The 27,780-nt window shown below is 47.0% G+C and overlaps 1 protein-coding gene across 1 annotated transcript; it reads left to right on the top strand.

Moving 5' to 3' along the window:
- The first annotated feature begins 3,774 nt into the window (after nucleotides 1-3,774).
- LOC149301556 (uncharacterized) lies at nucleotides 3,775-27,277 on the top strand. The gene is made up of 3 exons (XM_089484015.1): nucleotides 3,775-3,790; nucleotides 5,152-5,256; nucleotides 23,771-27,277. Exons 2-3 carry the CDS (start codon nucleotides 5,199-5,201, stop codon nucleotides 25,912-25,914), a joined length of 2,202 nt encoding a protein of 733 aa, XP_089340141.1. The 5' UTR covers nucleotides 3,775-3,790; nucleotides 5,152-5,198; the 3' UTR covers nucleotides 25,915-27,277.
- The last annotated feature ends 503 nt before the right edge of the window (nucleotides 27,278-27,780 follow it).

The following is a 27,780-nucleotide window of genomic DNA, read 5'->3' as shown; positions in this document are numbered from 1 at the left end:
AGTACCATGTCAAAAATACATCCTTGCCTCAGGGCAATGTTTTCTCTTTCACCTCTATGCCCTTCGCTGCTTACTAGTCAAAGGCTGTATCCGCACTGCAGAATTAATGCAGTTTGACACCACTCTAATGGCCATGGCTCAATGCTATGGAATTCTGTAGTTCTGTGAGACATTTCCCCTTTTCTCTCAGAGAGCTCTGGTGCCACAACAAACTACAAATCCCAGGATTCCATAGCATCGAGCCATAGCAGTTAAAGCGGTGGGCTGGGTGTTGTACTTTTTTGACCACATTTTAAACACGATTATCTTTTTAACTGTATTTTATTCTTGATATGCAATCTGTTTTAATATTGTAATAATTTAATTCTGTTTTTGATGTAGCACTTTTCTGTGCTTTTAACTGTATTGTTTTAATCTTGTAAGCCGCCGTGTCCCAGTTTGGAGAAAGGGCGAATAATTACAATAATAATGCAAAAGCTTGCCTGTAGATAATTTGGAAGTGATCCCCAAGGGACATCCATTCTTCTCCCCTGGAGGAATACAAAAGAGTCCTAGAGATAGAAGGGATCCCCAAGGGCCACCCAGTCCTTCCCCTTCTTCTGCCATGCAGGAATACATACAGTCCTAGAGATAGAAGTGAACCCCAAAGGCCATCCAGTCCATCCCCTTCTTCTACCATGCAGGAATAGATAGAGTCCTAGAGATGGAAGGGAACCCCAAGGGCCATCCAGTCCTTCCCCTTCTTCTGCCATGCAGGAATACACAGGGTCCTAGAGATGGAAAGGAACCCCAAGGGCCATCCAGTCCAGCCCCTTCTTCTGCCATGCAGGAATACACAGGGTCCTAGAGATGGAAGGGTACCCCAAAGGCCATCCAGTCCATCCCCTTCTTCTGCCATACAGGAATACATAGAGTCCTAGAGATGGAAGGGAACCCCAAGGGCCATCCAGTCCAGCCCCTCTTCTGCCATACAGGAATACATAGAGTCCTAGAGATGGAAGGGAACCCCAAAGGCCATCCAATCCAGCCCCTCTTCTGCCATACAGCAGTACATAGAGTCCTAGAGATGGAAGAGACCCCCAAGGGCCATCCAGTCCAGCCCCTTCTTCTGCCATGCAAGAATACATAGAGTCCTAGAGATGGAAGGGAACCCCAAGGGCCATCCAGTCCAGCCCCTCTTCTGCCATACAGCAGTACATAGAGTCCTAGAGATGGAAGAGACCCCCAAAGGCCATCCAGTCCAGCCCCTCCTTCTGCCATGCAAGAATACACAGAGTCCTAGAGATGGAAGGGAACCCCAAAGGCGATCCAGTCCATCCCCTTCTTCTGCCATACAGGAATGCATAGAGTCCTAGAGATGGAAGGGATCCCCAAGGGCCATCCAGTCCAGCCCCTTCTTCTGCCATGGAGGAATACAGAGAGTCCCAGAGATGGAAGGGAGCCACAAGGGCCATCCAGTCCTTCTGCCATGCAGGAATACGTAGTCCTAGAGATGGAAGGGATCCCCAAGGGCCATCTAGTCCAGCCCCTTCTTCTGCCATGCAGGAATACATAGAGATGGAAGACACCCCCAAGGACCATCCAGTCCCTCCCCTTCTTCTGCCATGGAGGAATTCATAGAGTCCGAGAGATGGAAGGGACCCCCAAGGACCATCCAATCCAGCCCCTTCTTCTGCCATGCAAGAATACATAGAGTCCTAGAGATGGAAGGGAACCCCAAGGGCCATCCAGTCCATTCCCTTCTTCTGCCATGCAGGAATACATAGAGTCCTAGAGATAGAAGGGATCCCCAAGGGCCATCCAGTCCAGCCCCTTCTTCTGCCATGCAGGAATACACAGAGTCCTAGAGATGGAAGGGATCCCTAAGGGCCATCCAGTCCATCCCCTTCTTCTGCCATGCAGGAATACATAGAGTCCTAGAGATGGAAGGGATCCCCAAGGGCCATCCAGTCCATCTCCTTCTTCTACCGTACAGGAATACATGGAGTTCTAGAGATGGAAGGGAACCCCAAGGGTGATCCAGTCAATCCCTTTCTTCTGCCATGCAGGAATACATAGAGTCCTAGAGATGGAAGGGAGCCACAAGGGCCATCCAGTCCATCCCCTTCTTCTGCCATACAGCAGTACATAGAGTCCTAGAGATGGAAGGGAACCCCAAGGGCCATCCAGTCCACCCCCTTCTTCTGCCATACAGCAGTACATAGAGTCCTAGAGATGGAAGGGAACCCCAAGGGCCATCCAGTCCATCCCCTTCTTCTGCCATACAGCAGTACATAGAGTCCTAGAGATGGAAGGGAACCCCAAGGGCCATCCAGTCCATTCCCTTCTTCTGCCATACAGCAGTACATAGAGTCCTAGAGATGGAAGGGAACCCCAAGGGCCATCCAGTCCAGCCCCTTCTTCTGCCATACAGCAGTACATAGAGTCCTAGAGATGGAAGGGAACCCCAAGGGCCATCCAGTCCAGTCCCTTCTTCTGCCATGCAGGAATTCATAGAGTCCTAGAGATAGAAGGGAAGCCCAAGAGCCAACCAGTCCAACCCCTTCTTCTGCCCTGAAGGAATTCATAGAGTCCCAGAGATGGAAGGGAACCCCAAGGGCCATCCAGTCCATCCACTTCGTCTGCCGTGCAGGAATACATAAAGTCATCTGTTAGGCCAAGGTCCAAGGCCACTCCCCCTCCTCTTCCTTCCCCTCAAGCTACCCAATGTGGTCCCTGGGTCTTCTGGGCACAGTGACCATTCCCCCCTCCTGCCTTTGTATTGTGGCCAAAAAGTGGCCCCTTGGAGCTCAAGAGATGGTCTTCCATTTGGCAGCCTGCCCGCCTCCATCCCCAGAGGACTGGCTCTCCAAGTGGCCTTTACAGCTGGTCTTTCCTCTGGTCATCCTCATGGGCCGTGGCTCCAGGCTGGCTCCTAGTGGCTCTAGAACCCTGGGTTGCTGTCAGTGGCAACAGAGCCCCCCACATGGACCGCCATGGCCCCAGAGAAGTCTGGCCACAACAAGCGGACAGTGAAGGTGACCACCAACATAATGATGAGCGGAGAGACCTTCGAGAGATCCGGGTGCAAATGTCAAGGTCCAGCTCATGTGTTGGTGGATGGCAAGCTCCAGGAAAAGAGAGTCCCTCTGAAACTCTAGGAGGAACTTCCTGAGAGTAAGGGCTGTTCCACAGTGGAAGACATTGCCTTGAAGTGTAATAGTCTCCTTCTTTGGAGGCTGTCTTTAAGCGGAGGCTGGATGTTCATCTGTCAATGGGGCTGCTTTGATGGAGAGTTCCTGCATGGCAGAATAAAAGGGTTGGACTGGATCAGGGCCCTTCTTGGGGCCTCTTCCAACTCTAGGAGTCTATGATTCGAGAATAAATTATATACAGCACAGAGGCAGAGTTTGTGTTTACATTCATATATATATAGACTAAGCAAAGAATAAAATGTATAAAGTACTGTATAGAGGCAGACTTTGTGTGTGTGTGTAAGTACTTTTATAAACCTAAATGTAGATAGAGATCTTTCTAAATCATCTCTCTCTCTCTCTCTCTCTCTCTCTCTCTAATCTGGTTTTGGAGCCCAATTTCTGGGCGGGGCTTTTGCGGGCGCCTTTCCCTCAGAGTCTTCTGAGAGTCCTCTCTATGGCTGGACGCCATTTTAGGGCCGGGCGGAAGTGGGGCCTCTTTAGGGCTCTGGCCCCGCCCCTTTCCTCCTCCTTTGTGCCGAAATCGTTGCCTGGCGGAAGTGGGAGGGAGGGGGCTCTGCTTCCGGTGCTCCGAGGAGGAGGAGGAGGAGGTGGTGGTAAGTGGACCTTTCCCTCTTCTTCTGGGCCTTTGGGGATGATGGGATAGGAGATCACTCCGATAAAAAGACCTCCTACATTTGGGGGAAGGAAGGGAGCTGAGTATGGAGGGTAATAGCAATGATAACGATACAGCTGCCGCCTCCCTTTCGCCCTGGGCTTCCCTTCTCCTTTCCTGGTTTGCAGACAAAGGCAGCCTTTGGAAGGAAGAAGAGCAGCTGGCCCACCAGAACCAGAGGGACCTTGCCTTGGAAAGTGGCATCTGGGGAAAGGGAGGGAGGGAGGGAGGGGGCTGAATAGGGAGAGAGGGCCAGGATCTGAGTGGGCCATTAAGGGAGAGTGAGTGGGCCCTGCCTCCCTCCGCCCTCTTCTGGGCCTTTGGGGGATGATGGGATAGGCAACCCTTCCCAGAAAGAGACCTTGGACGTTCGAAGGGGGCTGAATAAGGACAGCAGACTATGAAGGTCCCAAAGGAAGGAAGAGGTCCTCTTGGACCGCATCCCCTAGAATCCCCTGGTCAAAATGGCTCTAAAGAGGGGATTCTGGGTGTTGCATTCATTCCTGAAGGGGATGCATTACTCATCCACTCAGGACTCCTTTCTCTTGGACTGCATCCCCCATCATTCCCTGGTCAGAATGGCTCTAAAGAGGGGATTCTGGGTGTTGCCTTCATCCCTGAAGAGGAGGCATTGCTCTTCCACCCAGGTCTTCTTCCTCTCGGACTGCATCCTCCAGAATCCCCTGGTCAGAATAGCTCTAAAGAGGGGATTCTGGGTGTGGCCATCATCCCTGAAGAGGAGGCATTGCTCATCCACTCAGGACTCCTTCCTCTTGGACTGCATCCCCCAGAATCCCTGGAGCTTGGTGCAGAGACAGGGGGATGTCTTAGTGCTCCTTCCTCCTGGATCCTGGGATCTGGACCTTCTTGGAGGGTCTGAGGATTCCCCAAAAGAGACCTCTAGTATCAGAGTTCAGGGAACTGGGCTGGAAAGTCCTAAGGGCCCCCAAAACTGCAGCCTCCCAGAGTCTCTAGGAAAGCCCCCTCTTCCATGGGCAGATGCCCCTGGACACGCTTTGGCTCCCCCTGGTTCATGGGGGGCAGGGAAGGGGCTGCTTGGCACCCAGTGGGTCAAGGGGGTTCTTTGGGAAGGGAAAACTCCTGCACCCCCAAATAGATACGGGTCAGAAGAGGGCTGAGACAGGAGGGGTCCCACTGGGTCCCATGGTCCAGCAGGAAGGAGGGGGGCCTTTCCCAGCCCCCTTTGAGGGTCCCATCTGGGCCCTGGGGCCCCTTCTCCTCTGGAGGGACTTTTGGGGAAGCAGAGCCTGACCTGCCCCCTTCCCTTCTTCCTCCCCATAGGAAATCCCAAAGAAAGGAAGAGGAGCTGTGCATTCGGACATCAGAGAATGGCGAAGGAGAAGGAGCTCCCAGGGAAGATGGATGAAGAACAGTCCCCAGAGAAAGGTAACTGAGAACCCAAGAGAGTTCTTTTTATCCTGGAGAGAAGTGACCAGTGGGGTGTCCAGTGGGGCTGTGTCTTGGGCCCAGGACAATTCAACACCTTTATCAATGACTTGGAGGACAGAATTGGAGGCATACGCATCAAATTTGCAGAAGATACCAAATTAGGAGTAGTAGCTAATACTCCAGAGGACAGGATCAAGATTCAAAATGACCTGAACAGACTAGAAAGTTGGGCCACAGCTAACAAAATGAACTTCAACAGGGAGAAATGTAAGGTACTCCACTTAGGGCAGAAAAATGAAATGCACAGATATAGGATTATGGGGGACAACTGGCTGAACGATAAACTTATACGTGTGAAAGGGATCAAGGAGTCAAAGTAGACCACAGGTTGAACATGAGTCAACCGTGTGATGCGGCAGCTAACAAGGCCAATACAATTTTAGGTTGCATCAGTAGAAGTACAGTGTCTAGATCAAGGGAAGTAATAGTGCCACTATATTCTGCTTTGGTCATGTCCCACCTGGAATATTGTTTCCAGTTCTGGGCAGCACAATTCAAAAAAGATGTGGAGAAACCGGAGCCATGAGTCCAAAGGCGGGTAACTAAAATGTGAGGAACAACTTAGGGAGCTGGGGATGTTTAGCATGGAGAAAAGAAGGTTAAGAGGTGATATGAAAGCCCTGTTTAAATATTTGAAGGGATGTCATGTTGAGGAGGGAGCAAACTTGTTTTCTGCTCCTCCAGAGACTAGGACCCAGTGGAGCAATGGATGAAAGATTCCATCTCAACATTAGGAGGAACTTCCTGACAGTAAGGGCTGTCTGACAGTGGAATACATTCCATCCTCGGAAATTATGGTGGAGTCACCTTCTTTAGAGGTCTATAAACAGAGGTTGGATGGCCATCTGTTGGATATGCTTTGATAGAGATTTCCTGCATGGCAGGGGCTTGGACGGGATGACCCTTGTGGTCTCTTCCACCTCTATGATTCTGTGATTCACTGCCCCATGGCCTTCTCCCTCTGGCCTCTCTCAGTCCCAGGGTGGCCTTAGAGAAAGGGAACTGACCCCCAAGAGAGAGAGAAAGAAATAGGGACCCCCAAGACCCCTTATTCTCTGTGCTATGGCCTTCTCCCTCTGGTCCTCTCAGGCCCCGGTTGGCCTCATAGAAAGGGAACTGACTCCCAACACAGAGAACAAGGTGACCCCCAATACCCCTTCCTCTCTCCTATTGCCTTCTCCCTCTGGCCCCTCTCAGTCCCAGGTTAGCCTTGGATATAGGGAACTGACCCCAAGATAGAGAGAAAGAAAGAGGGGGACCCTAAGACCCCTTCCTCTCTGCCCCATGGCCTTCTCCCTCTGGCCCCTCTCAGTCCCAGGCTGGCCTTAGAGAAAGGGAATTGACCCCCAAAAGAGAGAGAAAGAGGGGACTCCCAAGACCCCTTCCTCTCTGCCCCATGGCCTTCTCTCTCTGGCCCCTCTCAGTCCCGTGTTGGCCTTACTGAAAGGAAACTGACTCCCAAGAGAGAGAGAGATAGGGGACCCCCAAGACCCCTTCCTCTCTGCCCCATGGCCTTCTCTCTCTGGCCCCTCTCAGTCCCGGGTTGGCCTCATACAAAGGGAACTGACTCCCAAGAGAGAGAAAAAGGGGACCCCCAAGACACCTTTCTCTCTGCCCCATGGCCTTCTGCCTCTGGTCCCTCTCAGGCCCAGTTTGGCCTTAGAGAAAGGGAACTGACCCCAAGAGAGAGAAAGAAAGAAGGGGACCCCCAAGACCTCTTCCTCTCTGCCCCATGGCCTTCTCCCTCTGGCCCCTCTCATGCCCAGGTTGTCCTTAGAGAAAGGGAACTGACCACAAGAGAGAGAGAAAGAAAGATGGGGACCCCCAAGACCCCTTCCTCTCTGCCCCATGGCCTTCTTCCTCTGGCCCCTCTCAGTCTCAGGTTGTCCTTAGAGAAAGGGAACTGACCCCCAAGAGAGAAAGAAAGAGGGGACCCCCAAGACCCCTTCCTCTCTGCCCCATGGCCTTCTCCCTCTGGCCCCTCTCAGTCCCAGGCTGGCCTTAGAGAAAGGGAATTGACCCCCAAAAGAGAGAGAAAGAGGGGACTCCCAAGACCCCTTCCTCTCTGCCCCATGGCCTTCTCCCTCTGGCCCCTCTCAGTCCTGTGTTGGCCTTACTGAAAGGAAACTGACTCCCAAGAGATAGAGATAGAGATAGAGATAGAGAGAGAGAGAGAGAGATAGGGGACCCCCAAGACCCCTTCCTCTCTGCCACATGGCCTTCTCTCTCTGGCCCCTCTCAGTCCCAAGTTAGCCTTATACAAAGGGAACTGACTCCCAAGAGAGAGAAAAAGGGGACCCCCAAGACACCTTTCTCTCTGCCCCATGGCCTTCTGCCTCTGGTCCCTCTCAGTCCAAGGTTGGCCTTAGAAAAAGGGAACTGACCCCAAGAGTGAGAGAAAAAAAGAGGGGGACCCCTTCCTCTCTGCTCCATGGACCTCTCATTCTGGCCCCTCTCAGTCCCAGGTTGGCCTTAGAGAAAGGGAACTGACCCCCAAGAGAGAAAAAAACAAAGAAAGAGGGCACCCCCAAGACCCCTTCCTCTCTGCCCCATGGCCTTCTCCCTCTGGCCCCTCTTAGTCCCAGGTTGGCCTTAGAGAAAGGGAACTGACCCCAAGAGAGAGAAAGAAAGAAGGGGACCCCTTCCTCTCTGCCCCATGGCCTTCTCCTTCTGGCCCCTCTCAGGCTCAGGCTGGCCTTAGAGAAAGGGAACTGACCCCAAGAGAGAAAAAGAAAGAGGGGGACCCCCAAGACCCCTTCCTCTCTGCCCCATGGCCTTCTCCCTCTGGCCCCTCTCAGGCCCAGGTTGGCCTTAGAGAAAGGGAACTGACCCCAAGAGATAGAGAAAGAAAGAGGGGGATCCCCAAGATCCCTTCCTCTCTGCCCCATGGCCTTCTCCCTCTGGCCCCTCTCATGCCCAGGTTTGACTTAGAGAAAGGGAACTGTCCCCAAGAGTGAGAGAAAGAAAGAGGGGGACCCCTTCCTCTCTGCCCCATGGCCTTCTCCCTCTGGCCCCTCTCAGGCCCAGTTTGGCCTTAGAGAAAGGGAACTGACCCCAAGAGAGAGAAAGAAAGAAGGGGACCCCTTCCTCTCTGCCCCATGGCCTTCTCCTTCTGGCCCCTCTCAGGCTCAGGCTGGCCTTAGAGAAAGGGAACTGACCCCAAGAGAGAAAAAGAAAGAGGGGGACCCCCAAGACCCCTTCCTCTCTGCCCCATGGCCTTCTCCCTCTGGCCCCTCTCATGCCCAGGTTTGACTTAGAGAAAGGGAACTGTCCCCAAGAGTGAGAGAAAGAAAGAGGGGGACCCCTTCCTCTCTGCCCCATGGCCTTTTCCCTCTGGCCCCTCTCAGGCCCAGTTTGACTTAGAGAAAGGGAACTGTCCCCAAGAGTGAGAGAAAGAAAGAGGGGGACCCCTTCCTCTCTGCCCCATGGCCTTTTCCCTCTGGCCCCTCTCAGGCCCAGTTTGGCCTTAGAGAAAGGGAACTGACCCCAAGAGAGAGAAAGAAAGAAGGGGACCCCCAAGACCTCTTCCTCTCTGCCCCATGGCCTTCTCCCTCTGGCCCCTCTCAGTCCCGTGTTGGCCTTACTGAAAGGAAACTGACTCCCAAGAGAGAGAGAGAGAGAGAGAGAGAGATAGGGGACCCCCAAGACCCCTTCCTCTCTGCCCCATGGCCTTCTCTCTCTGGCCCCTCTCAGTCCCGGGTTGGCCTCATACAAAGGGAACTGACTCCCAAGAGAGAGAAAAAGGGGACCCCCAAGACACCTTTCTCTCTGCCCCATGGCCTTCTGCCTCTGGTCCCTCTCAGGCCCAGTTTGGCCTTAGAGAAAGGGAACTGACCCCAAGAGAGAGAAAGAAAGAAGGGGACCCCCAAGACCTCTTCCTCTCTGCCCCATGGCCTTCTCCCTCTGGCCCCTCTCATGCCCAGGTTGTCCTTAGAGAAAGGGAACTGACCACAAGAGAGAGAGAAAGAAAGATGGGGACCCCCAAGACCCCTTCCTCTCTGCCCCATGGCCTTCTTCCTCTGGCCCCTCTCAGTCTCAGGTTGTCCTTAGAGAAAGGGAACTGACCCCCAAGAGAGAAAGAAAGAGGGGACCCCCAAGACCCCTTCCTCTCTGCCCCATGGCCTTCTCCCTCTGGCCCCTCTCAGTCCCAGGCTGGCCTTAGAGAAAGGGAATTGACCCCCAAAAGAGAGAGAAAGAGGGGACTCCCAAGACCCCTTCCTCTCTGCCCCATGGCCTTCTCCCTCTGGCCCCTCTCAGTCCTGTGTTGGCCTTACTGAAAGGAAACTGACTCCCAAGAGATAGAGAGAGAGAGAGAGAGAGAGAGATAGGGGACCCCCAAGACCCCTTCCTCTCTGCCACATGGCCTTCTCTCTCTGGCCCCTCTCAGTCCCAAGTTAGCCTTATACAAAGGGAACTGACTCCCAAGAGAGAGAAAAAGGGGACCCCCAAGACACCTTTCTCTCTGCCCCATGGCCTTCTGCCTCTGGTCCCTCTCAGTCCAAGGTTGGCCTTAGAAAAAGGGAACTGACCCCAAGAGTGAGAGAAAAAAAGAGGGGGACCCCTTCCTCTCTGCTCCATGGACCTCTCATTCTGGCCCCTCTCAGTCCCAGGTTGGCCTTAGAGAAAGGGAACTGACCCCCAAGAGAGAAAAAAACAAAGAAAGAGGGCACCCCCAAGACCCCTTCCTCTCTGCCCCATGGCCTTCTCCCTCTGGCCCCTCTTAGTCCCAGGTTGGCCTTAGAGAAAGGGAACTGACCCCAAGAGAGAGAAAGAAAGAAGGGGACCCCTTCCTCTCTGCCCCATGGCCTTCTCCTTCTGGCCACTCTCAGGCTCAGGCTGGCCTTAGAGAAAGGGAACTGACCCCAAGAGAGAAAAAGAAAGAGGGGGACCCCCAAGACCCCTTCCTCTCTGCCCCATGGCCTTCTCCCTCTGGCCCCTCTCAGGCCCAGGTTGGCCTAAGAGAAAGGGAACTGACCCCAAGAGATAGAGAAAGAAAGAGGGGGATCCCCAAGATCCCTTCCTCTCTGCCCCATGGCCTTCTCCCTCTGGCCCCTCTCATGCCCAGGTTTGACTTAGAGAAAGGGAACTGTCCCCAAGAGTGAGAGAAAGAAAGAGGGGGACCCCTTCCTCTCTGCCCCATGGCCTTCTCCCTCTGGCCCCTCTCAGGCCCAGTTTGGCCTTAGAGAAAGGGAACTGACCCCAAGAGAGAGAAAGAAAGAAGGGGACCCCTTCCTCTCTGCCCCATGGCCTTCTCCTTCTGGCCCCTCTCAGGCTCAGGCTGGCCTTAGAGAAAGGGAACTGACCCCAAGAGAGAAAAAGAAAGAGGGGGACCCCCAAGACCCCTTCCTCTCTGCCCCATGGCCTTCTCCCTCTGGCCCCTCTCATGCCCAGGTTTGACTTAGAGAAAGGGAACTGTCCCCAAGAGTGAGAGAAAGAAAGAGGGGGACCCCTTCCTCTCTGCCCCATGGCCTTCTCCCTCTGGCCCCTCTCAGGCCCAGTTTGGCCTTAGAGAAAGGGAACTGACCCCAAGAGAGAGAAAGAAAGAAAGAAGGGGACCCCTTCCTCTCTGCCCCATGGCCTTCTCCTTCTGGCCCCTCTCAGGCTCAGGCTGGCCTTAGAGAAAGGGAACTGACCCCAAGAGAGAAAAAGAAAGAGGGGGACCCCCAAGACCCCTTCCTCTCTGCCCCATGGCCTTCTCCCTCTGGCCCCTCTCATGCCCAGGTTTGACTTAGAGAAAGGGAACTGTCCCCAAGAGTGAGAGAAAGAAAGAGGGGGACCCCTTCCTCTCTGCCCCATGGCCTTTTCCCTCTGGCCCCTCTCAGGCCCAGTTTGGCCTTAGAGAAAGGGAACTGACCCCAAGAGAGAGAAAGAAAGAAGGGGACCCCCAAGACCTCTTCCTCTCTGCCCCATGGCCTTCTCCCTCTGGCCCCTCTCAGTCCTGTGTTGGCCTTACTGAAAGGAAACTGACTCCCAAGAGATAGAGATAGATAGATAGATAGAGAGAGAGAGAGAGAGAGATAGGGGACCCCCAAGACCCCTTCCTCTCTGCCCCATGGCCTTCTCTCTCTGGCCCCTCTCAGTCCCGGGTTGGCCTCATACAAAGGGAACTGACTCCCAAGAGAGAGAAAAAGGGGACCCCCAAGACACCTTTCTCTCTGCCCCATGGCCTTCTGCCTCTGGTCCCTCTCAGGCCCAGTTTGGCCTTAGAGAAAGGGAACTGACCCCAAGAGAGAGAAAGAAAGAAGGGGACCCCCAAGACCTCTTCCTCTCTGCCCCATGGCCTTCTCCCTCTGGCCCCTCTCATGCCCAGGTTGTCCTTAGAGAAAGGGAACTGACCACAAGAGAGAGAGAAAGAAAGATGGGGACCCCCAAGACCCCTTCCTCTCTGCCCCATGGCCTTCTTCCTCTGGCCCCTCTCAGTCTCAGGTTGTCCTTAGAGAAAGGGAACTGACCCCCAAGAGAGAAAGAAAGAGGGGACCCCCAAGACCCCTTCCTCTCTGCCCCATGGCCTTCTCCCTCTGGCCCCTCTCAGTCCCAGGCTGGCCTTAGAGAAAGGGAATTGACCCCCAAAAGAGAGAGAAAGAGGGGACTCCCAAGACCCCTTCCTCTCTGCCCCATGGCCTTCTCCCTCTGGCCCCTCTCAGTCCTGTGTTGGCCTTACTGAAAGGAAACTGACTCCCAAGAGATAGAGATAGAGATAGAGATAGAGAGAGAGAGAGAGAGATAGGGGACCCCCAAGACCCCTTCCTCTCTGCCACATGGCCTTCTCTCTCTGGCCCCTCTCAGTCCCAAGTTAGCCTTATACAAAGGGAACTGACTCCCAAGAGAGAGAAAAAGGGGACCCCCAAGACACCTTTCTCTCTGCCCCATGGCCTTCTGCCTCTGGTCCCTCTCAGTCCAAGGTTGGCCTTAGAAAAAGGGAACTGACCCCAAGAGTGAGAGAAAAAAAGAGGGGGACCCCTTCCTCTCTGCTCCATGGACCTCTCATTCTGGCCCCTCTCAGTCCCAGGTTGGCCTTAGAGAAAGGGAACTGACCCCCAAGAGAGAAAAAAACAAAGAAAGAGGGCACCCCCAAGACCCCTTCCTCTCTGCCCCATGGCCTTCTCCCTCTGGCCCCTCTTAGTCCCAGGTTGGCCTTAGAGAAAGGGAACTGACCCCAAGAGAGAGAAAGAAAGAAGGGGACCCCTTCCTCTCTGCCCCATGGCCTTCTCCTTCTGGCCACTCTCAGGCTCAGGCTGGCCTTAGAGAAAGGGAACTGACCCCAAGAGAGAAAAAGAAAGAGGGGGACCCCCAAGACCCCTTCCTCTCTGCCCCATGGCCTTCTCCCTCTGGCCCCTCTCATGCCCAGGTTTGACTTAGAGAAAGGGAACTGTCCCCAAGAGTGAGAGAAAGAAAGAGGGGGACCCCTTCCTCTCTGCCCCATGGCCTTCTCCCTCTGGCCCCTCTCAGGCCCAGTTTGGCCTTAGAGAAAGGGAACTGACCCCAAGAGAGAGAAAGAAAGAAGGGGACCCCTTCCTCTCTGCCCCATGGCCTTCTCCTTCTGGCCCCTCTCAGGCTCAGGCTGGCCTTAGAGAAAGGGAACTGACCCCAAGAGAGAAAAAGAAAGAGGGGGACCCCCAAGACCCCTTCCTCTCTGCCCCATGGCCTTCTCCCTCTGGCCCCTCTCATGCCCAGGTTTGACTTAGAGAAAGGGAACTGTCCCCAAGAGTGAGAGAAAGAAAGAGGGGGACCCCTTCCTCTCTGCCCCATGGCCTTCTCCCTCTGGCCCCTCTCAGGCCCAGTTTGGCCTTAGAGAAAGGGAACTGACCCCAAGAGAGAGAAAGAAAGAAAGAAGGGGACCCCTTCCTCTCTGCCCCATGGCCTTCTCCTTCTGGCCCCTCTCAGGCTCAGGCTGGCCTTAGAGAAAGGGAACTGACCCCAAGAGAGAAAAAGAAAGAGGGGGACCCCCAAGACCCCTTCCTCTCTGCCCCATGGCCTTCTCCCTCTGGCCCCTCTCATGCCCAGGTTTGACTTAGAGAAAGGGAACTGTCCCCAAGAGTGAGAGAAAGAAAGAGGGGGACCCCTTCCTCTCTGCCCCATGGCCTTTTCCCTCTGGCCCCTCTCAGGCCCAGTTTGGCCTTAGAGAAAGGGAACTGACCCCAAGAGAGAGAAACAAAGAAGGGGACCCCCAAGACCTCTTCCTCTCTGCCCCATGGCCTTCTCCCTCTGGCCCCTCTCAGTCCTGTGTTGGCCTTACTGAAAGGAAACTGACTCCCAAGAGATAGAGATAGATAGATAGAGAGAGAGAGAGAGAGAGATAGGGGACCCCCAAGACCCCTTCCTCTCTGCCCCATGGCCTTCTCTCTCTGGCCCCTCTCAGTCCCGGGTTGGCCTCATACAAAGGGAACTGACTCCCAAGAGAGAGAAAAAGGGGACCCCCAAGACACCTTTCTCTCTGCCCCATGGCCTTCTGCCTCTGGTCCCTCTCAGGCCCAGTTTGGCCTTAGAGAAAGGGAACTGACCCCAAGAGAGAGAAAGAAAGAAGGGGACCCCCAAGACCTCTTCCTCTCTGCCCCATGGCCTTCTCCCTCTGGCCCCTCTCATGCCCAGGTTGTCCTTAGAGAAAGGGAACTGACCACAAGAGAGAGAGAAAGAAAGATGGGGACCCCCAAGACCCCTTCCTCTCTGCCCCATGGCCTTCTTCCTCTGGCCCCTCTCAGTCTCAGGTTGTCCTTAGAGAAAGGGAACTGACCCCCAAGAGAGAAAGAAAGAGGGGACCCCCAAGACCCCTTCCTCTCTGCCCCATGGCCTTCTCCCTCTGGCCCCTCTCAGTCCCAGGCTGGCCTTAGAGAAAGGGAATTGACCCCCAAAAGAGAGAGAAAGAGGGGACTCCCAAGACCCCTTCCTCTCTGCCCCATGGCCTTCTCCCTCTGGCCCCTCTCAGTCCTGTGTTGGCCTTACTGAAAGGAAACTGACTCCCAAGAGATAGAGATAGAGATAGAGAGAGAGAGAGAGAGATAGGGGACCCCCAAGACCCCTTCCTCTCTGCCACATGGCCTTCTCTCTCTGGCCCCTCTCAGTCCCAAGTTAGCCTTATACAAAGGGAACTGACTCCCAAGAGAGAGAGAAAGGGGACCCCCAAGACACCTTTCTCTCTGCCCCATGGCCTTCTGCCTCTGGTCCCTCTCAGTCCAAGGTTGGCCTTAGAAAAAGGGAACTGACCCCAAGAGTGAGAGAAAAAAAGAGGGGGACCCCTTCCTCTCTGCTCCATGGACCTCTCATTCTGGCCCCTCTCAGTCCCAGGTTGGCCTTAGAGAAAGGGAACTGACCCCCAAGAGAGAAAAAAACAAAGAAAGAGGGCACCCCCAAGACCCCTTCCTCTCTGCCCCATGGCCTTCTCCCTCTGGCCCCTCTTAGTCCCAGGTTGGCCTTAGAGAAAGGGAACTGACCCCAAGAGAGAGAAAGAAAGAAGGGGACCCCTTCCTCTCTGCCCCATGGCCTTCTCCTTCTGGCCACTCTCAGGCTCAGGCTGGCCTTAGAGAAAGGGAACTGACCCCAAGAGAGAAAAAGAAAGAGGGGGACCCCCAAGACCCCTTCCTCTCTGCCCCATGGCCTTCTCCCTCTGGCCCCTCTCAGGCCCAGGTTGGCCTTAGAGAAAGGGAACTGACCCCAAGAGATAGAGAAAGAAAGAGGGGGATCCCCAAGATCCCTTCCTCTCTGCCCCATGGCCTTCTCCCTCTGGCCCCTCTCATGCCCAGGTTTGACTTAGAGAAAGGGAACTGTCCCCAAGAGTGAGAGAAAGAAAGAGGGGGACCCCTTCCTCTCTGCCCCATGGCCTTCTCCCTCTGGCCCCTCTCAGGCCCAGTTTGGCCTTAGAGAAAGGGAACTGACCCCAAGAGAGAGAAAGAAAGAAGGGGACCCCTTCCTCTCTGCCCCATGGCCTTCTCCTTCTGGCCCCTCTCAGGCTCAGGCTGGCCTTAGAGAAAGGGAACTGACCCCAAGAGAGAAAAAGAAAGAGGGGGACCCCCAAGACCCCTTCCTCTCTGCCCCATGGCCTTCTCCCTCTGGCCCCTCTCATGCCCAGGTTTGACTTAGAGAAAGGGAACTGTCCCCAAGAGTGAGAGAAAGAAAGAGGGGGACCCCTTCCTCTCTGCCCCATGGCCTTTTCCCTCTGGCCCCTCTCAGGCCCAGTTTGGCCTTAGAGAAAGGGAACTGACCCCAAGAGAGAGAAAGAAAGAAGGGGACCCCCAAGACCTCTTCCTCTCTGCCCCATGGCCTTCTCCCTCTGGCCCCTCTCAGTCCTGTGTTGGCCTTACTGAAAGGAAACTGACTCCCAAGAGATAGAGATAGATAGATAGATAGAGAGAGAGAGAGAGATAGGGGACCCCCAAGACCCCTTCCTCTCTACCACATGGCCTTCTCTCTCTGGCCCCTCTCAGTCCCAAGTTGGCCTTATACAAAGGGAACTGACTCCCAAGAGAGAGAAAAAGGGGACCCCCAAGACACCTTTCTCTCTGCCCCATGGCCTTCTGCCTCTGGTCCCTCTCAGTCCAAGGTTGGCCTTAGAAAAAGGGAACTGACCCCAAGAGTGAGAGAAAAAAAGAGGGGGACCCCTTCCTCTCTGCCCCATGGACCTCTCATTCTGGTCCCTCTCAGTCCCAGGTTGGCCTTAGAGAAAGGGAACTGACCCCCAAGAGAGAAAGAAACAAAGAAAGAAAGAGGGCACCCCCAAGACTCCTTCCTCTCTGCCCCATGGCCTTCTCCCTCTGGCCCCTCTCAGTCCCAGGTTGGCGTTAGAGAAAGGGAATTGACCGTAAGAGAGCAGGAAAGAGCATTCATAATATATAGGTTAGCGTTATGTTTTTTGATGTTTCTTAACGTTTTTCTTTTTATTATGAGAATGTATTTTAACTAATTGTAATTTTGTACTTCAGCTCCAAAGGGAGAGGCGGGATACATATAAATAAAATTATCATCATCATCATCATCATCATCATCATCATCATCATCATATAAGTGGAACTCATCCCATCCCAAAAATTTTCCTATATCTGCAAAAACTCCAAGCGTAATTGTTGGAAATGTTCTCATTCTGTCCCAGGTTCCTAGTTCCGTTTTTGGTGGAATTCCCCCAGAAACAAAAAAATACTGGACAGAAATTCATAAAGTTATTATTAACCTTTATTTAAAAAGTGCTGTATAGTTTTAAGAACGGAGTTAAAGATAGAATTATTATTTACTCAATAGACATTTGTATTAGGGATGGAGAGGGAAATGTGGGGAAGGAACACGGAAAGTTTGTTTTCTGTTTACTAACAGAATGTTCTAGAACATTTAGTCCACAAAAGTGGAAAACAGAGACAATTCCAAATAGAAAGCAATGGTTAACAAACATTTATGAAATGCCATAATTGGACAAAAGGACACGTTGAAGGAGGAAAAACAGAGGACAAACTAAAGGGGGGGATGTATCTTAACAAACTTTAAGTTATATTCCTACGCTGCAAGCCTTCATTGGCTAGAAGAACGGATTAGTTTGAGGGACGTAAACGTGCTAAACTTGGAATGCTCTGATTTATAATAATAACTTTATTATGGCCATTTGGCCAGCACAAAATAACATCTCAAGCCTTTCAACAGACCAACTAGTAGAAATGGATCTAGCACCTATAAAACATCCTATAAATAAACTATCTTATGCAACAAAAATACAAACTTAAAAGGAAAGAAGGAACATCAGTATATCCTTAGTCAGTACAAAATTGTTTTGTCAATTTTCCCTAAACCCTTTGGTATACTATCACAGGCTAGACGCAAACCCCATTTACTAACAGTCTTGGAAAAAATATACCCAAATCAAATTACTGTCAATAATATCCTACAGGTTACCTTTTTGTATTTCAATAATTGTCGTGCACGTGCCCTGATCACATTTAGTGAAATTAAATTTGTCACCCTAATATGCAAATGTAAAACTTTACTTTTAAGGGAAAGTATTTTTGTTTCCAGATACTTTACGAACACAGCTCCTCCTCAGCCATTGATAGTACATATACCGACTGTATCTACTATTCTTCCAAACAAAACCCGGAATATAAAAGACCAAACTAAGACTCAATCTGGAAAACGTGATTCAAATAAATCTAACAACGAGAAAGATAGTATACCTTTTAATGCTATTGAATCATCTCACCTTTCAAGTCTTGCAATTACCAAAGAGGAAGAGGAGCTAATTGAATCATTTTCAGGTCTATCCCAGATTACACAAACAGAAATAATAACTAGACTGGAAAAACTAAAGCAATATCTTTTAAATGTGTGCTCAATAAAAGAGCCTCCCTTTGAAATCTGTGAGAAGAGAGATAATAGAAAGACAATTACAGCAGAGATAAACCCATTAACTTGGACTGAAATGAGATATTTGGATAACTTTGAGAATGGCTTATTACATACTAATAGGACCTTTAAAAAAGTAGCATCCAAAACAAAAGGCCTGGTAAGGTCAAATGTGAGCTGTATCCACCCAACCCTTGAAATTATTGAAGAAATATCAATTGACAAAAGTACTAATAATAGTAATGTTTGTCTAACTACAGCAAGTAATAACAATATTAAAACTGATTCAGATGTTCCAGACACACAAATGGTTTTTCCAACTACAACTCAATCTAGTCCCTTTTATACTGTGAGATCAAACATATGAAAACTAAAGGAATGCTCTGATTTAAATTTGTTATTCATACATATCTGTGGTATATAAAACCTAAAGGTAATCCTATTTCTAACCACCACGTAGTAAGAAGATCCCTATTAAAAGTTTGGTACAAAGTGAAGCAACCGTTTTATAATCACATTCCCGCTTGGGTATCCATACAGGAAAAGCATACTCTAGAAGAACAAAATGTCAAGATCGACAGTGGTTCAGAAATGGAGATTTAATAAACATAACATCCAAAGGGAAATATGTTATGAAGGAAATGGAAGAAATCCATGGCAAAGGAGAGATGCAAGATTGGTTTCTATGACCTGTTACAGACCGCCAAAATAAAGCTGCTTCAGGCCTTGTTGGAGATATGCTTTTTTAAATGATGCATGGGTCCTAAGAGTCCAGAAGTCGCGCCAAAGCCACACTACATTCCTAAGCACTGGAGTACAGCTGTGGTGCAGCTTCCGGATTCTTCTGATGCATGCATCATTTAAACAGCATACCTCCAAAGAGACCCAAAGCAGCTTTATTTTGGCAGTCTGTAACAGGCCTATATAACCAACTGAAAAGTCGCTTTACGATAGATAATGAAACAATTGGCTTGACCATAGAAAAAAACCAGATTGATAAAATAATGATGGATCAACAAGGGAAATGTATAGCAAAATATTATAAGTTATTAAAAGATAGAGACCTTTGAAATGAAACCATTAAACATGGTATGATAAAATGGGCACAGGATACCAAAAAGGCCATTACTATAGAAGAATTGGGAAAATCGTGGAAAGGAACTAACAAATTTACACTGTGCCAAAACGAAGAAGAACTAGAAGGACAACGATGATATCTATGGTCTTATGTAAATAGATGTCTCTGTGTTAAAGTGTTGGTGTGTAGAACTAATATGTAGTGGAGTTATATGTTTGTTTGTTTTTTGTTGTTGTTGTTTTATTTTTTATTTCCTATAGGTTGCTATATGGTTTCTAACTCTTCTTTTCTCTTTATGTTGTTATACTTTATTCTAAATAAAATTTATAAAAATAAAAAAAAGGACACGTTGGATGAGGAGGAAACAGAAGAATACAGTGCGCCCTCCTGATACGCGGATTTGAGCATGGCAAACCTGGCCATTGTTCCCAATGATGGCGCCCATGCACACACACCGCCACTGGAAACAAAAGTCCCTCTCTTCCCTTCCCTCCCTGCTTAGAATCATAGAATCATAGAGTTGGAAGAGACCACAAGGGCCATCCAGTCCAACCCCCTGCCATGCAGGAAATCCAAATCAAAGCATCCCCAACAGATGGCCATCTAGCCTCTGCTTAAAGACCTCCAAGGAAGGAGACTCCACTACACTCCTTACTTACCTTTTGCCATGGGAAAGGCCAAGTGCTGGTGCTGGAAGCCTTGAAGCCCCTTCTGCACTCCCTCCTCACCACTGCCACAGCGGGAAAAGCAGTGGCAGTGCTGGAGGCCAAGCCTCAGCCTCCTTGCTGCCCTCGCAGAAGGGCTGGATGGCAGTGTTAGATGCCTCTTGCCCCCCAACACCACCGCCACTGGGCCTTTCGCATGGCGGTGGCGTGAGGAGGACGAGCAGAAGTGCCAGAGGTCTTCAAGGCATCCAGCACCGTCACCCAGCCTTCTCGCCACCTCCGCCACCACAGAAGGACCGGATACCGGTGTTAGAGGCCAAGAGGTAGCAGTGAGGAGGCCGGGTGGCAGTGCTGGGGGCCTTCAAGGCTTGCCCTCCTTGCGGGAAAGGCCCGGTGGCGGTGGTGACGGGAGCCAAAAGTCCCATTAAATACAATGACATAGCAAAATGGTGTCCCTTATAAAAAATGGAAAATCAAGGTTTGACATTTGAAAATTATACTTATATTTTGATTATTTTCAAGCCGTGGATGCTTGAATCCATGTATAAAAAATCCATGTATAAGAAGGGCCAACTGTAAAAGATATTAAAGTAAAGCAATAAATTCATAAGAGAGATGGAAAAGTGATCCCCGGTCGAAGGAACTCAAACCTTTTTGTTATGTGTATTTTACCAAAAAAAAGGACATGTAAGTTTTCTGTCTCGCTGGACATGTCTGATGTTGGATGTTGGTATGTGGTTATTTATGTTGGATTGAATGTCAATAAAAATATAATTAAAAAAAAATATTTGCAGGAAAGAAGAGTCTCATATTCTAAACAGAAGTAAATCAGAATGGGGAGATTGGCAGGGAATATTAAAGAAACAAAGATAAAAGTAAATAAAATTTGGATCATAACCAAGTCTATTTGGAGTTATTGAGAAAAGGAAGTGATTATAGATGGAGATTAGATGAATTGTTATTTATGGAAAATTTATTTGTATATAGTGATTATGTAAAACTTAATAAAGATTATTAAAAACAAGAAAAACAAAAGAAAAAAGGACAGAAAAAGAAATTAGGGAACAAATAAAATTTTACTTTAAGGAAAATCTGGAAAAAGACACTAATATGAAAATTGTTTGGGATGCAGCTAAGGCAGTAATAAGGGGGCATTTGATAAAGAAAAAAGCGGGGGAAAAAGAAAAAGGAACAAAATGGGATAAAAACAATTTTGGAAAAAAATACAAAGAAAGCAAAAAGAACAAATAGAACACCCATCAACTCAATATAAAAATGACAGATGAAATTGTTAAAAAAATGAAATTTACACAACAAAGACAGTTTGAATATGGAACTAAGGCAGGGAAATTTTTTGCATATAAAGTTTAAAAAATGAGAGAAGAAAGACAAATCATGGCATTAAGAGAAAATCAAAAGGTAATAACGGAACAATTCAAAATCAGGGAAATATTTCATAGATACTACCAAAATTTATATAGGAAAGAAGATGGGAGCAAAAGAAAACAGGAAAATTTAGAAGAATATATAGAGAAAATAGAAAGAATCGACATGGAAAAAGAAATCAAAGAGAAATTGAATCAAACAATCACGAAGGATGAAATAAGAGAAGCAATCAGGAAAGGGAGGAAAGGTAAAGCTCCTGGTCCAGATGGATATACATTATATTTCTACAAAATCTTTGAAAGTGAATTATTAGAACCCCTTGAAAAAGTGTTTAATAAAATATTAACAGAAGGTATTCCCAACTCATGGAAAGAGGTGAATATAACTTTAATACCTAAGGAAGGAAAAGAATTGGATTGCCCACAAAATTATAGGCCTATTTCGCTACTGAACACGGATTATAAAATATTTACGACCATTCTAGCAGAAAGAATTAAAATAATCTTAAAAGATTGGATAAAAGAAGACCAGTGTGGTATTTTACCAGGTAGACAAATTAAACAAAATACAAGCATCATAATTGATCTAATTGAATATTATGACAAAAACCCAAGCAAAGAAGTAGCACTGTTATTCCTAGACGCAGAGAAAGATTTTGATAATTTGGATTGGGATTTTATGTTAAAAGTATTAAAAAAAAGTAGACTTAGGAAACAACATCACAAAATGGATAGAAGAATTATATAAGGCTCAATCGGCCCGAATTATAGTTAATGGAATTAGAACAAAATAATGTATAATAAATAAAGGAACAAGACAGGGATGCCCATTATCACCTTTACTATTCATAACATGTTTGGAGATACTCTGTAATAAAATTAGAGAAGAAAAATCAATACGAGGAACGAAATTAAAGGTAGGGAGATAAAAGTAAGGGCGTACGCAGATGATGTGGTACTGGTGGTAGAGGACCCTATAGAAAATATACCTAAAGTTTTTAAAATATTAAATGAATTTGGAGATCAGGCGGGATTAAAAATAAATAAAGAAAAATCGGCTAGAATTACGTGCAATGTGACAAAAAAGAAACAAGAAACACTTCAGGGGAAAATAGGAATTAGGATACAAAAAAAGTGAAATATTACTAAGAAAAATAGTGATTTATTTGATAGCAATTATAAAAAGGGTTGGCAGGAAGTAAAGAAAAATTTGGAAAAATGGGACAAATTGCAACTATCATTATTAGGGAAAATAGCATTAATTAAGATGTCCATCCTACCCAAAATCTTATTCTTATTTCAAAATTTGCCAATAATTTACAATGATGGAATCTTTACAACATGGGAAAGGGATTTAAAGAGATTCATGTGGGCCAGAAGGAAGGCAAGGATTAAGTGGACAACATTAATGGATGACAAAGAAAGAGGGGGATTAGGAATGCCAAATTTGAAATTATATTTTCATGCATGTTGTCTGGAATGGATTATCAATTGGATTGATTTAAAAGATGAACAATTATTAAATTTAAAGGGATTCATTTTAAGATATGGGTGGCATGCATATATGTGGTGGGGTAAGGTAGAATTAAATAAAGAGTTTAAAGAACATATACTAAGGAAAACGTTATGGAAAGTATGGATGAAATATAAGGAAAAAATATATAGAGCATTGCCAGATTGGACCTCCCCACACGAAGCAATATTAAAGAAAGGCAGAATAGAAGGGAAAGATTGGATGAGGTATAAAGATCTTTTAAAGATATCGGAAGGGAAATTAATAATGAAATCAAGAGAGGAAATGATTAGAGAAGGATATAATATAAATTGGTATTTATACTATCAATTAACAGAAAGATATAAAGCAGATGTAAAGCAATTCGGATTAATACAAAAGAAGACGGAAATGGATTTGATATTATTAGATAAAGGGAGGAAGAAAATAGAAAAAATTTATAAATTAATACTAAAACTGGAACTAGAACATGAACAAATAAAACATTGTATGGTGCAGTGGGTGCAAAATATACAATTTGTATTGTATATTTTGCACCCACTGTACCATAGAATGTGAAAAGTATACAATTTGATGCATGGAAAAGAGCCTGAGGACAAGATTTAAAATTCACATTATGCTCAGATATAAAAGAAAACTTTTTTAAAATGATGTATAGGTGGTATAGAACTCCAAATAGATTGGCAAGGATATACAAAAATGATAAAGGAAATCGCTGGGGGTGCGATCAAAGTGTGGGAAGTCTCTTTTCATATGTGGTGGACATGTCCTATGATAAATAAATTCTGGATTGAAGTACATAAGAGAATCAGGACAATAATACAAATGAACTTCCCCCTTATACCGGAAATGTGTTTATTAAACATAGTAGAAAATAACACTCAAAGACAAAAGTTAAAACCACTTTTATATTTAATAACCACCGCCAGAATTACAATAGCTAAATATTGGAGAAACAGGGAAGTACCTAAAATTGAAAATTGCTTGGAAAAATGTTGAGAAGTAACAGAGATGGATACAATGTCTATGAAACTAAAAGAAGAAATATCGGAAGAGGAAATTCAAATATGGGTAAGAGTAAGAGAACTATATGAGACGGAAAAGACAAAATAAGAAAAGAATAGGAAGGCTATACCGATTCTGTGTTGTAAGCTGTAGAGATATGTAAAGGTGTACATTCTTAGTATATAAGCCAAAGAGGAATGGAGGAAGGCGAGATAAAGGTGAAGGGACACATAGTTTTTGAGGAATGTGGGTCGCATAGCTAAAATAGAAGGAGCACTCAAAAATAGATAGAAGAAAGGAAAGGGAGGTTGGGGGGTTTAAGAGAATGGAATATGGAATGTATAAAGTATAGAGAATTGAACCCCTTTTTTATTCTGTAAATATTCAATAAAGATTATTTAAAAAAAAGAATGGGGAGATTATAAAATAAAGAAAGTAATTCAGAATGATTATGTGCTTGGCTCCTAATTAGTTCTCCTTTTTCCTGAAGCAGGTAATCAGCATCAGAGAGAGAACTATGAGGAACCACCTGCGACATTAATGGAAATTATGGAGCCTTTCATGGAAAAAGAGGAGTTTGGAAATGAAAAGGACCTGAAAAGAAAAAGGGGGAAACAAAGGCAAAACGAGAAGAACAACTCCTCTGCCTCTCAGGGTGCCGAATTTCCTGAACAACTGACTTTATACTCAGACCAAGATGAATGTCTTGCCTGTGGGAGAATGTGCAAATGCAAATCACAATTAAACACACACTTCAGCGTTCCCATGGGAGAGAGACCATACAAATGCATGGAATGTGGGAAGAGCTTCAATCAGAGTGAAAACCTACATTCACATCAAAGGACCCACACAGGAGAGAGACCATACAAATGCATGGAATGTGGGAAGAGCTTCAATCAGAGTGAAAACCTACATTCACATCAAAGGACCCACACAGGGGAGAAACCATATAAATGCATGGAATGTGGGAAGAGCTTCAGTGACAGTGGAACTCTACGTTTACATCAAAGAATTCACACAGGGGAGAAACCATATAAATGTGTAGAGTGTGGGAAGAGTTTTATTGAAAGTGGAAAATTATGTTTACATCAAAGAACCCACACAGGGGAGAAACCATATAAATGCATGGAATGTGGGAAGAGCTTCAGGCAGACAGGACATCTACATCTACATCAAAGAATTCACACAGGGGAGAAACCATATAAATGTGTAGAGTGTGGGAAGAGTTTTATTGAAAGTGGAAAATTACGTTTACATCAAAGAACCCACACAGGGGAGAAACCCTATAAATGCATGGAATGTGGGAAGAGCTTCAGTCAGAGAGGACATCTACATCTACATCAAAGAACCCACACAGGGGAGAAACCATATAAATGCATGGAATGTGAGAAGAGCTTCAGTGACAGTGGAAGTCTACGTTCACATCAAAGATCCCACACAGGGGAGAAACCCTATAAATGCATGGAATGTGGGAAGAGCTTCAGCGACAGTAGAACTCTACATCTACATCAAAGAACCCACACAGGGGAGAAACCATATAAATGTGTAGAATGTGGGAAGAGTTTCATTGAAAGTGGAAAATTACGTTTACATCAAAGAGCCCACACAGGGGAGAAACCATATAAATGCATGGAGTGTGGGAAGAGCTTCAGCGAGAGTGGAAATCTACATAAACATCAAAGAACCCACACAGGGGAGAAACCATATAAATGTATGGAATGCGGGAAGAGCTTCAGCGAGAGTGGAAATCTACATAAACATCAAAGAACGCACACAGGGGAGAAACCCTATAAATGCATTGAATGTGGGAAGAGCTTCAGTGACAGTGGAACTCTGTGTTTACATCAAAGAACTCACACAGGGGAGAAACCCTATAAATGCATGGAATGTGGGAAGAGCTTCAGTCACAGTGGAACTCTCAGTTCCCATCAGAGGACCCACACAGGGGAGAAACCATATAAATGTATGGAATGCGGGAAGAGCTTCAGTCAGAATGGAGATCTACATAAACATCAAAAAACCCACACAGGGGAGAAACCATATAAATGTGTAGAATGTGGGAAGAGTTTCATTGAAAGTGGAAAATTACATTTACATCAAAGATCCCACACAGGGGAGAAACCATTTAAATGCATGGAATGTGGGAAGAGCTTCAGTGACCGTGGAAATCTTCGTAAACATCAAAGATCCCACACAGGGGAGAAACCATATAAATGCATGGAATGTGGGAAGAGCTTCAGTCACAGTGGAACTCTCAGTTCCCATCAGAGGACCCACACAGGGGAGAAACCATATAAATGCATGGAGTGTGGGAAGAGCTTCAGTCAGAATGGAGATCTACATAAACATCAAAAAACCCACACAGGGGAGAAACCATATAAATGTGTAGAATGTGGGAAGAGTTTCATTGAAAGTGGAAAATTACATTTACATCAAAGATCCCACACAGGGGAGAAACCATTTAAATGCATGGAATGTGGGAAGAGCTTCAGTGACCGTGGAAATCTTCGTAAACATCAAAGAACCCACACAGGAGAGAAACTATATAAATGCATGGAATGTGGGAAGAGCTTCAGTCAGAGAGGACATCTACATCTACATCAAAGATCCCGCACAGGGGAGAAACCATATTAATGTGTAGAATGTGGGAAGAGTTTCATTGAAAGTGGAAAATTACGTTTACATCAAAGAGCCCACACAGGGGATAAACCATATAAATGCATGGAGTGTGGGAAGAGCTTCAGCGAGAGTGGAAATCTACATAAACATCAAAGAACCCACACAGGGGAGAAACCATATAAATGTATGGAATGCGGGAAGAGCTTCAGCGAGAGTGGAAATCTACATAAACATCAAAGAACCCACACAGGGGAGAAACCATATAAATGCATGGAGTGTGGGAAGAGCTTCAGCGAGAGTGGAATTCTACATAAACATCAAAGAACCCACACAGGGGAGAAACCCTATAAATGCATGGAATGTGGGAAGAGCTTCAGTGACAGTAGAACTCTGTGTTTACATCAAAGAATTCAAACAGGGGAGAAACCATATAAATGCATGGAATGTGAGAAGAGCTTCAGTGACAGTGGAAGTCTACGTTCACATCAAAGATCCCACACAGGGGAGAAACCATACAAATGCATGGAATGTGGGAAGAGCTTCAGTCACAGTGGAACTCTCAGTTCCCATCAGAGGACCCACACAGGAGAGAAACCCTATAAATGTATGGAATGTGGGAAGAGCTTCAGTCACAGTGGAACTCTCAGTTCCCATCAGAGGACCCACACAGGAGAGAAACCCTATAAATGTATGGAATGTGGGAAGAGCTTCAGTCACAGTGGAACTCTCAGTTCCCATCAGAGGACCCACACAGGAGAGAAACCCTATAAATGTATGGAATGTGGGAAGAGCTTCAGTCACAGTGGAACTCTCAGTTCCCATCAGAGGACCCACACAGGAGAGAAACCCTATAAATGTATGGAATGTGGGAAGAGCTTCAGTGACCGTGGAAATCTTCGTAAACATCAAAGAACCCACACGGGAGAAACCATATAAATGCATCGAATATGGAAAGAGTTTCAGTAACAGTGAAGATTTATGTTCACATGAAAGAACCCACACAGAGGAGAAACCGTATAAATGCATGTAATGTGGGAAGATAGGCTGCGTTCACATCAAAGAAGCCACATGGGGAAAACCTTATAAATGTATGAAATGCCAAAAGAGCTTTTCTGGGAAAAGATTAGAACGTGAAGGGTTTAAACTATAATGGCTGACATATTATCAGATAAGGGGAAGAGAGAGGATATGAAGAGCTGACAGTACCGTGGTGTGTGTGTCATAATTTTAAAGTTTTTATGCACAGATGGTAGTCATTTGATAGGTAAAATGTATAAATTGCTACTTATGTTTGACAATGAAGAAGAGCAGGTATCGTTAATTGGACTAAATTAATTGGGACTTAATATTTGAATTGATCAAAGGAGAAAGGTACAAGGAAAACCTGTACAGAATTATGTTTACACGGGCAAACTTCTTGTGCATAAATTCGATCGATCGCTCGATAGATAGATAGATAGATAGATAGATAGATAGATAATAAGTTTATTTTTGTATAGCATATACCATTACCAAAAAAAGTAGTTCTTATAAAAACATGTAAATATAAGCAACACTACATTGTATAATGTAGATTGCATTGCAGGGTTAAAATTGTCTTTTGAAAACAACAACAGCAACATGTAAGATGGGTCTAAAGAGGCATAAGGGGCCAGATACAATAAAGCTCTATAACATTGGTTTACAGAACTGAGGATATTCAAGAATAGTTGGGCTTCAAAACTATCCTATGACGCAACCATCGTCTTTATAGAACTTCCTCCTTAACACTGAAGCTTTAAAGGCATAACAGGCTACTTTTTCAGAAATGCTTGTTTCAGTATCCCCTAATAATAGAGTGATTAGATATGAGTCAGAGTTGTTTGATACCAACCCTAAGTC

Source organism: Sceloporus occidentalis, unplaced genomic scaffold (assembly GCF_023333645.1).
Source record: "Sceloporus occidentalis isolate IW3139 unplaced genomic scaffold, rSceOcc1.0.p SCAF_21, whole genome shotgun sequence".
NCBI classification, from domain to species: Eukaryota; Metazoa; Chordata; class Lepidosauria; order Squamata; family Phrynosomatidae; genus Sceloporus; species Sceloporus occidentalis.
The sequence above is the reverse complement of the archived record's forward strand: the minus strand, read 5'-3'. Positions and strand labels throughout refer to the sequence as shown.